This window comes from Raphanus sativus, chromosome 3 (assembly GCF_000801105.2).
Source record: "Raphanus sativus cultivar WK10039 chromosome 3, ASM80110v3, whole genome shotgun sequence".
In the NCBI taxonomy this organism is placed as follows: Eukaryota; Viridiplantae; Streptophyta; class Magnoliopsida; order Brassicales; family Brassicaceae; genus Raphanus; species Raphanus sativus.
In genome coordinates, this window is record NC_079513.1 from 25,253,443 (window position 1) to 25,267,244 (window position 13,802).

Genomic DNA, 13,802 nt, shown 5'->3' on the forward strand with positions numbered 1-13,802 from the left:
CAGGTTGTTCATTTTGAATTTTACTGAAAATTATTTTGATTAACCTTCTTTTCACTTAAAACTAGACGATTACTATATCCTTAGATGTTTTTTTTTACAAAATCTCCATGGTTCACATTTAGTTTATTGTATTTTAATGTTTGTGCAGAGGAACTTGCTAAAAACGTTTTAAATTGTTGGAGAACAAACCTAACGTGGGTCGCGGGAAATCCGCTATCGGATTTATCCTACTACACCCGACCCGGTTATAATAACACCCGTTTTTAAAAGCCACGTGCTTGCTCGGGAATAACCTCAGTATAAATAGCCCTCTTCTCTAAGTATACATTGATACATTACCGTCAGTTAAGCAAAACTACTTCGATTTGATACAAAACAATTCGACCGTTTATAAACTGCGTTTGCTCACCAAAACTGCACCACCATGACGACCACCGTCTACTCCGCTTCCGCATCCACCGTAACGGAAGGCGCGAAAGGTGTTATGATCACGCCGAAGTGCAACAATAACAAAACAAATGGGAAGTTGCGGGTGGTGTGTAGGTACGGCGGTAGCATAGTATCGCAGCGCTACGTTGGGGGAGACACTCGGATCGTCGCGGTTCCTCCCTCCGCGGAGACGAGCTTCGCTTCGCTTGTCAGCCACCTCGCGGCTAAGCTCGGAGTCGCTTACGACTTCAAGGTGAAGTACCAGCTCCCTGATCAGGAGCTTGACTCGCTCATCTCCCTGGAGACCGATGAGGATGCTCAGATCATGATGGAGGAGCACGGATATCTCACGTGCGAGTCCTCCTCCTCGGTTTCGAAAACGCGCATTAGATTATTTATCTTCCCTTTGAAAACGAGCGCGAGTCAGGGAGGTCTGGCTCAGTGTAAAGTGGCGGGGGATGTTGACTGGCTTGGAGTAGGAGAAGAGTCCAAGCCTGAGGTGACTAAGCCCGCGGTGCTACAGCACCCAAAGACTGAGACGTGGTTCGTAGACGCGTTAAAGAGCGCGGAGATGATGCAGGCTCAGGGGCCAAGTAGCGGAGATGGTAATGGTGGGATCTGCGGACAGGAGTCGATGATGCTCGAGACCAACTCGGCATTTGGCTCCTCATCATCGTCTGTTTCTTCAAGCAATTTGCCTCCGGTGAAAAGCTCCGGCGAGGACAACACGTTGGCTTCGCAGGTCAAGTTTGTTCCAGTAGAATCAGTGTCGTCAAGGTAATTATATTCTCTAACTTAGCTTAAGTGTTCTAAGACTTCTTTGTTGTCTAGGAAATGCAATGTGCATGACCGGTCCGGGCCAAATCATAATGAAACATTTGTCACGTCTTCCAAATTTCAAAGAACCAATATATATATATATGTCTTATAACCTCAAATTGTAAAAAGAAATTTTAAAAATTCTTAAAATATTTATGGCATTATAAAATATTAGGACCGGTCTTGAATGGGAAGAGATGAAGGTGATAGTATTGGAGAGAGCTAGTTTAAATGTGGGGTTCTATTAGGCTATCTCTTGTCGTTATGTTGAAAAAGAATACATAATCTTGTTGTTGAATATAAGATCTTATGTATGATATGTGGAATAAATTCACTATGTAAGGACTTTTTGTGTTAGAGTATCCCCTAAGCTGCATATATTTTAGGGAAATTTGATTTGTGTTGTATACTTGTATTCCTAAGGATTGTACATATTGACAGAGAAGAAGAAGCCAATTCTCTAACCATTCTTCATTTCTTTTCTCAATGTATTAACAGAGACAATATTGCTGTTACTCAAATCTCTTCTCACGAGCTACCAACACGTCCTCATGTTCTGGAGCTAAACAAACCGGTTCCAGTTCCAATGTCAGGGTATCCACCGTTTCTAAACCAAGCTCAACAACAGCATACTCATGTCGTTTACACTGGACAGCCTCCTCACATTACTGGAACCTCACCTATGACATTACCTCCCACAACATACCATCACACAAACCACGTACATTATCAGCCCCTGCCACAGCCGTACCCAATCTATTACAATCCAGTTGATCAGTACAGTTCGAGGCAAGTTCAAGCACCGCCTGTGCAACACAGCACCGTTTTAAACACCCATCAAGTCGATTCTCCAATGGTCCCTCTAGCTCCACAGATTTACCCTCCACCCAAACCCGTTGATTCATTGGTTCAAACATCAAACGATCAAGCTGCTTTTAGTAGTACTACATGCAGAGATGATCTCATCTATAACATTGATCATCTCGATGACGATACAGCTTGTGCTCTGATTTATAAAACTCAGCCACCCGCTCCCATAATACCGTCTCAGTTCCAAAACATGATGCTGCCTGAGGCATTCGGTAAGCTACGCACCCAACACAATGGTTGAGAGTAGTAAAAACCAATTACTATGTTGCTGCTTCTGCCTTTTGTCTCTTTCAGTCAGCGTGATCTATTGTTTCACCTTGTTTCAAGCACTTTGTTGTTGTAATACTATATCACGTGTGATGTTTTGTCATCTTTGTTCTTCTACTTAGCTTTTGATCCTGTATCTCTCCAGCTAAATTTAATAAGAAACTTGTTTATTACCAGATATATAGACGGTCGTCGATAAGTGAGGAGCAGTGTTTTTTTTAGCCGATCCTAAAATATTTTGGAGGCATTTACTTAGTAAATTTTTTTTAAAACAATTTAGAGGCTTCATAGGTTAATCTATACTAATAAAGTTGAGTTTTTTATCTCTTTGGGGGGAAAAAATGTCATGTGGCATTTTCTTTTTAATAATTAACGAGATCATGACCCGCGCGCCTGCGCGGATTTATCTTTCGATTCACATATTTTATATACATGTTGTATATTATTTAAGATTTATAATATAAAAAAGTTAAAATGATCCGGAACCAAAAAAAATCGACCCGGACAAAAAAAATCAAATATCTACTTAGATCCAAATGTTGAGAACTCGAAGAACTCATACCTGAAATGAACAGATTTATACCCAACCCAGTGAGCTAAATTTCAAACACAATATTTTAATTCATTTTTTTGGGTTGGTGAGATTTACTATTTATTCGGAAGATTTTTGGCTAACTTAATGATATATATTCGTAGGTCTCTTTTTTTCTGAACAGGAAAAAAAAGATTTGGGTCTTTGATTAAATTTATCATATATAACAAATTGCTGCTATAAATAATTTTTATAAAAACTAATTTGAAACAGTAATATCATTTTTGTTATAAATTAGTATATCATGGTTTATAGTTCCAAAGTATAGAGTTAGTCGTCTTCGTAGTATTGCTAATATTAATAGATGCAAGTTAATGAATACGTATAATATATTGTATTATTAGTAATCTGTCGTATAGTATTATATGTTAGTAGATGTATTATTAATAATCTATTTTATAGTATAATATGCTAGTGGATGTATCTAGCTTATAGTAAAATATATGTAATATAAGGAAACATGCGTAATGAATATAATAATAAGGTAAAAAGTGAAAAACTATGGTAATAATTGATATTAATTATTTATAGAAAGGCATGTCTAATAATAAGTAGATTAATATAACATTAATTACATAAGGTCCAACTTAAAAATCCACCTAGAAGAAGTTGTAATGTTTCTGTTTTAATAAGATAGATTTTTTTTATCAACTCCATTTAATGTGTTTTGGTGTTAATTGTGATTAGGTGTTAGTTTATTTTTGATATTGACAATTTATTGGAATGATATTTTAATTTTGGATTGAAAGTTTAATTTATTATGAATTTTATGTCTTGATTTTTTTTAGATTTCATAACTCTTATGTTACATATTCTTTTTAAATACTTTAAACTATTTCTTAATATTTTGTAAGTCAAATAAAAATACAAAAATGCAAACTAAAGTTAAGTATTTTCAAAAAAAATTAAACATAAAATAGATACATATCTAAACTATTACTTTATGTTTGAAAACATTTAAAATATTAACTTTAGTTTTTATATATTTATTTTCATAGCTAATATATTATTATATAATAAAACTAATTCATTTACTAAACCGCGGTTCACCCACGGTTGATGCAATAATCCAGAGATCCGGTAAATCGTCCGGTTTGATGTCCGGGTCGGATGTTAAAACACTGGTTTATAGGGTTTCTTTGTATTTGATGTTGACGATAGAGAATAGATCCTCTATGATTCTCCTTCTTTAACGCAAAACCATCATATAATCAATCTAGAAATTCCACTTATCCCACTCTAATGATGTTTAGTAATTGATGGCGATTTAAGTCCAAAAGACTAACATTTGGTCTATTGATATTGACACATAAACTCTATGGTATATTCCCATGTTACACTATACAATGAAACCAATAACTTCTCTGATCCATGCTATCCCGGTTTACATTTTAAAAACCGTGAACATGATTAATATAATCTTAAAACTTAACTAAAAAAAGAATCATTACTTTCATCTGAGAGAAATTTAAAAAAGTTGTCTGGTTGCTAAAGTTATTTAAAATTGATGTAAACCACACACCACCCTCACCATTAATCTTTTGCACTACACTAACCATTTATTGTCAAAACCATTACTAAATGCAACAAGCCAGCCAGCCTGAATATCACAGATAGTTAGAAATTGTCTTTCTCATGATCGTTATAGATGCTAACATCTCATTTACTAATTAACAAATTGACTTTTTACTAGGAAGATTTGGTGAAATTGTTCAATTCCGGTTAAAATAGAAGTTTCCATTAAATAGAGGAGTTTAGGAACCATTTATAGTTTTTAGATAAAAAACATATTTAGATTCATATTAAGATTCGTTGATATTTTAAATAAGGATGGACAAACAAGAATTTTGTTATGAACACACACAAAATCTTCCATTATAACAAAACTAATATAGAAAATAATTTTATGTTTTTTATTTTAAGATACATCTTTTGAGAGATCTTGAAACCAAAGTAACACATACAACTCACACCTCTATATTTTAAAAGTCAACATGGTAATTTTAAAAATATATATTAGATACTCACAATTATTTTACCAAAAATTGACACTTCACCCTTATTTTTTTTATAAAATTTATAAAATTTGAAATGTATTCCTTCTTTCTATTATTTGAACTAAATATATTAGTAAAAGTTTTATAGTTCATATATAATTATTTTAATAATTAATAATATAAGTATGTTCTCTATATAAAACTTCAACTTTGTTTTATGTTTAAATTCCAACTAAATTAATTTTTTATGACTATTGGCTTTTTATTCTATTTTTATTAAATCGATTAGTAACAACCATTTATGCTATTGCACTTTGAACTAAACAACTTCAAACAAAATAATGCACTACGGTCACTAACCACTATCAAAAAATTAGAAAATATCATTTTTAATATATTTTTATTTTCATATTTAACATATTTTATTTGTTAAGACCATATAATAATTTATGTAAAAGTATAACATACGAATCCGGCGCGTAGCACCGGAAAATCACTAGTACTTAATATACATTAGTTTTCTTACATTTTTGGAAGCTCTGAGCACCTCAGACGGGACCATGCCTCCTTTCACCAAAAAGAAACATTGGCTTAAGGCATTATTTTTACAAAAAAATACTTAATAATTATCTTATTATATAAAGCTTGGTTCTTCAAAGTTACTAATTAACATGATCGCGACACGTGTCAATAAAAATTTTAAGATTGCAACATGTGTTAATCTATATTATAATTAAAAATATATATTAAGATAATAACATAAACAAATTTTGTTAAAAAGTAATTGTAAGTAACTATTTGATAGTAATTTTCCTTTTTAAAATCCTAAACAAAACATAGTTGTAAAGTAATTGTAAGTAATTATTTGATAATAATTTTTCTTTTTAAAATCCTAAACAAAACATAGTTGTAAATAATTATTTGATAATAATTTTCCTTTTAATATTTTTAAAGAGGTTAAAATTTATAATGATATAAAATATATATACCAAGATAACAAAAAACAAATTTTGAAATAAATTAATTTTGAAATTGATTTAGTAGTAAAAAAGAAAATTTTAAAAATACTTAATAATATTCTAAAATTACTTAATAGGAAATTTGGTTCTTCAAAATTGTTAATTAACATGATTGTGACACATGATAGTTATATATTTAAGATTGTGATATGTATTAAACTATTTCATAATTTAAAATAAATATATAAGATAATAAAAACAATTTTTGGTGAAATTAATTATCTTATTATATAAAGCTTGGTTCTTCAAAGTTACTAATTAACATGATCGCGACACGTGTCAATAAAAATTTTAAGATTGCAACATGTGTTAATCTATATTATAATTAAAAATATATATTAAGATAATAACATAAACAAATTTTGTTAAAAAGTAATTGTAAGTAACTATTTGATAGTAATTTTCCTTTTTAAAATCCTAAACAAAACATAGTTGTAAAGTAATTGTAAGTAATTATTTGATAATAATTTTTCTTTTTAAAATCCTAAACAAAACATAGTTGTAAATAATTATTTGATAGTAATTTTCCTTTTAATATTTTTAAAGAGGTTAAAATTTATAATGATATAAAATATATATACCAAGATAACAAAAAACAAATTTTGAAATAAATTAATTTTGAAATTGATTTAATAGTAAAAAAGAAAATTTTAAAAATACTTAATAATATTCTAAAATTACTTAATAGGAAATTTGGTTCTTCAAAATTGTTAATTAACATGATTGTGACACATGATAGTTATATATTTAAAATTGTGATATGTGTTAAACTATTTCATAATTTAAAATAAATATATAAGATAATAAAAACGATTTTTGGTGAAATTAATTATATAGTAGATTTCCATTTTTAAAATCTTAAACAACATATAATTTTAAAATATTATTTAATAGTAATTTCCTTTTTAATAATGTGAAGTGTTTTATAATATCTCATGATTAAAAATATATACTAAAAATAAAACCAAAAACAAATTTTGAAATTTAAAATTTATTTAATAGTAAAGAAGAAAGTTTAAGAATTACTAATAATATTCTTTTTGAAATATTATTTGATAGTAGTTTCCTTTTAATATTTTGAGGTTGTGTTAGAATATCTCATGATTAAAAATATATATACAAATAAAATTAAAAGAAAAATTTGCAAAAAAACAATTCGTAAGTATTTAATAGTAAAATTTAATTTTAAAAATTATTTAATAGTAATTTTTAGAAACTTTTTTCCTTTTTACAAATCTTAAAGAAGAGAAGTTTGTAAAATAACTTATTTAATACTAATTTTCCTTTTCCAAAATCCAAAAAAAGATAATTGTAAATATTATTTGATATTAATTTTACTTTTAAAATTTTGACATTTGTAAAATATCTCATGATTAATAAAATATATAGCAAGATAATAAAAACAATTTGTTTTTAAAAAGTAATTTAGAATTATTTATTGGTATTTTTCTGCACTTTTTTATTTATAAACAAAATTTGAAAAAAGTTATAAATATTTAATAGTAAAATTTAATTTTAAAAATTATTTAATAATAAAATTTAATTTTAAAAATTATTTAATAGTAATTTTTAGAAATTTTCCTATTTACAAATCTTAAAGAAGAGAAGTTTGTAAAATAACTTATTTAATACTAATTTTCCTTTTCCAAAATCCAAAAAAAGATAATTGTAAAGATTATTTGATATTAATTTTCCTTTTAAAATTTTGACTTTTGTTAAAATATCTCATGATTAATAAAATATATAGCAAGATAATAAAAAACGTAATTTTAGAATTATTTATGTGTATTTTCTGCACTTTTTTATTTACAAAAAATTAAACAAAAAAATTGTCAAATAATTATTAATACTATTTTCGTTTTCTAAATTTCTAAAGAAAATATATTGTAAAACAATTTGATAGTAATTGTCCTTCTCTAAAATTTTAAACATAAGAAAAGAAAATTGTAAGAGAATTTTTAATAGTAATTTTTAATATCCTAATAAGAAAGATTTGTAGAATAATTATTTTAAGTATTTAATTAATTTCCTATTTAAAAATCACAAACCAAGAAAAACTATACATATCTATATATGTGATTTAACTCTATAATTTTCTCTCATATATTGTTAAGACACACAAGAAAAATATATGTTGAGTTTTCCTGTATGTTCTTTCACATCTCGCATGTTATCTTTGCATGTTGTCTAGATATCTTGATCTTCACATTAAACTAATGTTGATTTTAAAAAAATAATAATAATTGTCATGCTGTTACACATTAGTTATTATTACAATTATACTTACGCGTTTTGACATATAGATGTAGGAGTAGACATAAATAGGATATCTAGGTTTTTGGACATACTCTGATCCTATCCATTTTTCAGAATAATCAATTATTTGATCTAATTCGATCTGTAGCCACATCGATATTTGGTGTTCCGGATATTCGGATAATTTTAGATTTTTAACCGGATATCCGATTAGATCCATAAATAAAAATTAGTAAATAAATCATAAATTCCAAAAATAAGATAAAATAATAATAACATTTTGTTACAAAAATAAAAATTTATTACTTTTTAAAATTCAAATAACTTAATAAATTTATTTTAAAAAAACTATAAAACTTATATACAATATAATATTTATATAAATTATATATATGTCTTTACATACATGTATGTGTATTCATATAACATATCAGATCAGATATCCATTCTTAATAATATTAGTATTTTTGTGATTTGCTTCGTTTCTTACAGATATTGAATAAAAGTATTTTTTTTGTTCGTAGAGTTACAGATATTTGGAATTTCGGTTCAAATCGAAACTGATAAAATCAAAATTTACGGATATTTTGTCTAGATGTTATGCTATTGTGACTAAGTTAATGTGACTATCATGCTTATGTGTGATTACTATTATGTGTGTTTATTCTTATCAACATATTAAAATTGGTTATGTTGTTGTAGATAATGCTACTATGAAATTTAAATTAAAGAGAACGATTTTTCAATGGATTGTTGTAGGTCATGCTATTAAGGAATTTAAATTAAAAAAAAGATTTTCCAATAGAATAATGTTACTAATAACTCGCCTATACAACATGAATATTGAAGCCGAAATCCTAACCAGAAGTTATGTGGAAAAACGGATTTTTATTCCTAGATAAGTCTTATACCAACATATGCAAGATGACCTTTCAAAATGAAAAGACTTCAATTTCCTATAAAAATGTTCTATGAAATAACTATCAACAAGAGTTAAGGTCAAAGCTTAAAAGGTTGGTCTATTTGTCAAGTCCAGTCTTACAATTATACGTCGCACTATCAAGAGTCACTACAACTGGAGAACTTCAAATTTTTAAAACATAGCGACAATAGTGTTTTACAAAATATTGTATATAGAAAGAGATGTTAAAATCACACCATGAATGTTAAAATAAATAAATTTAATGTTTTATCTAGAAATATATTCGATATTTAGCTGACTATAAATAAAACATATTTACTTGTGTTATGTAATATTAATATTTTTAATTGTGTCGTTTTTAATTATTCTTACACAATATAAACAATATAAAGAGTTTACAGTTCTATATGTTTTAATTAACTATAACTAATATTATTTTGAAAAATAATAAAAATGAAGTATTTATTAAAAAATAAAAATATCAATGTACTAATTAAAACACCATTATTATTGAAATAGAATATCAATCAAAATTTATGTAAGAAAAATATTATTATTATTATTAAAATGTCACCAATATATACTGGAAATCCAAGAACTAACGTGAAAAAAATATTTCCAATTTTTTATGTGTTCGTGAAATTAAAACATCAAATAAATTCCGTGCAACGCACGGATCCATATCTAGTAGTTAAATAATTACTAACCTAAGTTATAATATATATTTATTTTAGTAAGAAAAATTTGGGCCAGAACAAAGAAATACATTTATTAATCCATCATTAGTTCAGTTACAAAAAAAAAAATCCATCATTAGTTCACTTAAAAGCTTTAGAAAGATATTTTGTTAATTTTACAAAAAAAAAGGGTAACAAAACATGACGACTGACCGTCTTCTCGCCTTCTCCGAACCTGTTCTTAAGCTTAAGCTTTCATATTAACAAAGTAGTTTCGTCGCCTTTTCTCTTACAAATCACTTTAGTTAAGAAATTTAAATGACTGATATTTTAAGATATTTTTTCTTTATGAATGAGGGCATGCCAGTAACCGTCGGTTCAATTAATTGTCACGGCAACGCAAATAAATAATGGTTCGAGGGTTCATTCCTACAGTTTGGCTTAAATATTTTGAGAAAACCTTGGTGACTGTTTTTGTTTTCCATTCATGAACAATAAACACTTTATTCCTTTTTCATGTTAGTAGGCATAATAAAATAAAAAGTTAAACCTTTTCCCCGTTTTATTTCCTTACAAACATATAAAATGTTAATGAGATCTTATCTTTCTTCTGTTCTAGCTGTGATGACAAGATTTGCAGACTATATACTCTGAGATCTTATTATTTTCGAGATTGTCAACACGAACAAATGAAGAAAAGGTCCAAATTACAATGGAATAAAGTAACAAGAGCACAACAGAGTGACAGACCAAATGTTTTGAGTTACATTATAAAAAACTACTAAAATAACTTATACGATCTAGTGAATCTTTTGAATAGAACATGACAAACTTACCACATGGGGTAAGATGTACTTATAGATACCTCCAGCGTGTAACAACATATTGTGGCGTTTCTCAAAAAGAAAAAACAACATATTGTGGCATGCAAAATATATATGTTTATTTTGGCGTTAAACATATGATATCATATCTATACTATTAAAGCAGAATCTCTACTAGGATTTTGCCCTTGATTTTCTAAGATAATTACAATTCCATGTCATTAGCTTTTTCTTTGCTTTAATTACAATAAATAAATGAGGAAATATCCCTAACTAAAAAACAAACTAATTTATCAAAACCATCGACTATAATATATTCTCTAGGCCCATATAAAGCAAAACTGATAACAAAAAGAACGTACATCAATGATAGAACAACGTTTCCGTTTACAAATTTATATCAAACCTTTAGCTTAATTCTTAAGTTTTTGTTTGTTGTGATTTTTTTTTGTTTGATCGATTTTGCAAATTATACTCTAAATGAATATTAATTTTAACATTGTATTCAAAATAGCAAGGGGAACACGACATATTTACACATCAAACTATAATGTATCAATTATATACATTGTACTTTTAAAATGCTAGAAATAGTTAGTTTTTATCTATGTTTATGTAATGTTTCAGACTTGAGCAATAAACAATTTTTTTTTACTACATCGTTTGTAAATATATATATGTATATATATCAAAAATATTTAATACAAAGAGAATAAAAAATTTGTTTGATACAATAAAGGGAAACACAATATATATTTTATAAAAGTAATAATGAAAATTTATTAAATTTAAAATGTTTGAAATGAAAATTCAGTACGTAAAATTAATATTATAAATATGTCTGAAATACCTTGATATGTAAATAAATATCTTAACAAACAATATATAAAATCCTTTAATTTAACATATAAATTTCTTTTCTAAAAATTAACAAAATTATATCCCTCAGCAAAATATTTTCAAATATATTTTTAGCATTAAAAATTATATTAATTTTTAAGAAATTAAAAATATTTTAAAAGTAATGAAAGAAGGTATAAATAGACATATTATACAATATGATTCTCATATATGTATATTTATATAGGGCGTTAGATTAATTTTAGGAAACTAATAATATTAACAGATTATATATGTTAATATATGCTATATATGGGTTATATATAGGGTCTATTTGTTCAAGTTTGCATCTGATATGAAACCACCATATGAAACTCAAATTATAATAAAATATAAAATTATTAAGTTATAGATTCATAGATATATAAAAATGATCAACTAGAAAATACCCGCGCTTTAAATATACAAGGTATACATAAATAACTCCTATATATTTGTCAAAGAAAGTATACATAAATAACTCCTATATATTTGTCAAAGAAAGATTTTGTTACCATAGTGAATCACGAAAATTCTTCTACTACGATCAGTTATTATTCAAACTGGTGGAGTATTTTTATTCAAAATAAATGATATGATAGAGATTATATAGTTTACCCATACGTCCATATCATAATATGTTTTTTATCCCAAAATATTTATTAATTCTTTAAAAAAAAAATATTTATGTCAGTGCCAAAGATATAACTAATGGGATCATTCATTATCTTAATTTATGCAATACTCATATATCTATACTATTAAAGCAGAATCTTTGATAAGATTATGTCCTTAATTATTTGAATTATTTATAGTGGCATGTTACTCACTTATATAAGTTTCTTTTATTTTTTTAAAATTGCGCAGAATAGTTTTAAGCAACAATCTATATCATTTAATAATTAATATAACCGATTGTGCACATATTTCCAAATATAATTACAAAATTTTTTGCATTACGAAAAATAGATCTGAAAATATTCAAACACATAAATAAAATAACTTATTTGCCGAATAACCAAAAAAGTAATTAGATTTTTAGTTAAAGGTTAGACAGAGATATAAGAGAAATGAGAAGAGATAATATGTTTTTAGATAGTAAAATTGGGATTTTTGTATTTATAAAGGAGTTGACCAAAAAAGTATGTTTCCTAAATAAATCTATAATTTAGGTTCAATAAATCTATCATAGTTTGGATATGATTTGAGTCCAATACATTTAGTTCTCTTTTTCATATTAAACGTTTTAGTATATGGGTTTCGATTTCGGTTTCAATTTTGCAAAAAATTAATAACTATTTTTAAAAAATATTATTTTTTAGATATTGATCATCCTAAAACATATAAACAACTATTAAAAATGTTACAAAATGCATTATAAAAAATTAATCATAAAATTAGATACTTAAAAATAAATAATCCCGCGTTTTTAAAACGCGGGTCAAAATCTAGTAATCATATAATATACGCAATGGGTTTTGAAAATCCAAGAAAAAATGTTAAACAGCTTTCCATTTCCTATAAGACCAAATAGCCCATTTATCTATAACCCGATTCGGCGGTTATACGCTCTACAGGTCGGGAAAGCCCGTCTACATCCTCAAGCCCTACTTTCAGCGTGTGGAATACACCGCACATGATTATTCTTCTCTGGTTGAATAGTTGACATTCCCACTTGCGTATCCAATGGGACAAAAGTCAAGTGGCCAAGTGGGACATTATTTTTTCTAGTGCCAAGAAGACATATTCCAGATCTGATGTACTTTTCATTTCTGGCCTCCCTTTTTAGTTGTTAATATTATTGTTACATTTCCATTTCCTTTTGTGGTCAATATTATTCCACGTAGTATAAAGACATATATATGTATACCTTACAAGATGGTGGGTAAGTATAACAACTTAACAAGAAGACTATTTCAATCATCCAATGCAATACGTTATGCTTACACCATAGTTTGATAAAATCTCAGATCAGTTAAGTCACTGACTCTCAGTTTCAAAGAAAAAGAAAAACATGTTTCCGTTGATAAATATGAATCTCCTAGGTACGAAAGAATGATGAAAGACTATGGTTGCCATTAATATCTCAGCGACAGATTGATTGTTCTTTTTTTTTTCCTTTGGAAAAAAAATCATTAATTGTTCTTGTTCTCAAAGTTACAGTATTGCTGATTTTACAGTTGTGTTTTAGTTCAGAGTAATTTCTGATTTGATTGAGATTGTGGTTACCATTGATTATTCAACCATTGAT

At 27.1% G+C, this 13,802-nt stretch overlaps 1 protein-coding gene across 1 annotated transcript; it reads left to right on the forward strand.

Moving 5' to 3' along the window:
- The first annotated feature begins 350 nt into the window (after positions 1 to 350).
- LOC108858412 (uncharacterized) lies at positions 351 to 2,558 on the forward strand. The gene is made up of 2 exons (XM_018632339.2): positions 351 to 1,206; positions 1,747 to 2,558. The coding sequence occupies exons 1-2, from the start codon at positions 425 to 427 to the stop codon at positions 2,357 to 2,359; spliced, it is 1,395 nt and encodes a 464-aa protein (XP_018487841.2). The 5' UTR covers positions 351 to 424; the 3' UTR covers positions 2,360 to 2,558.
- The last annotated feature ends 11,244 nt before the right edge of the window (positions 2,559 to 13,802 follow it).

Excerpts from the sequence above, each read along its gene's own strand:
- LOC108858412 (XM_018632339.2), top strand. The coding sequence starts at position 425 with ATGACGACCACCGTCTACTCCGCTTCCGCATCCACCGTAACGGAAGGC. Across the intron at positions 1,207-1,746 it reads GTAGAATCAGTGTCGTCAAG|AGACAATATTGCTGTTACTC; the intron begins GTAATTATATTC and ends ATGTATTAACAG.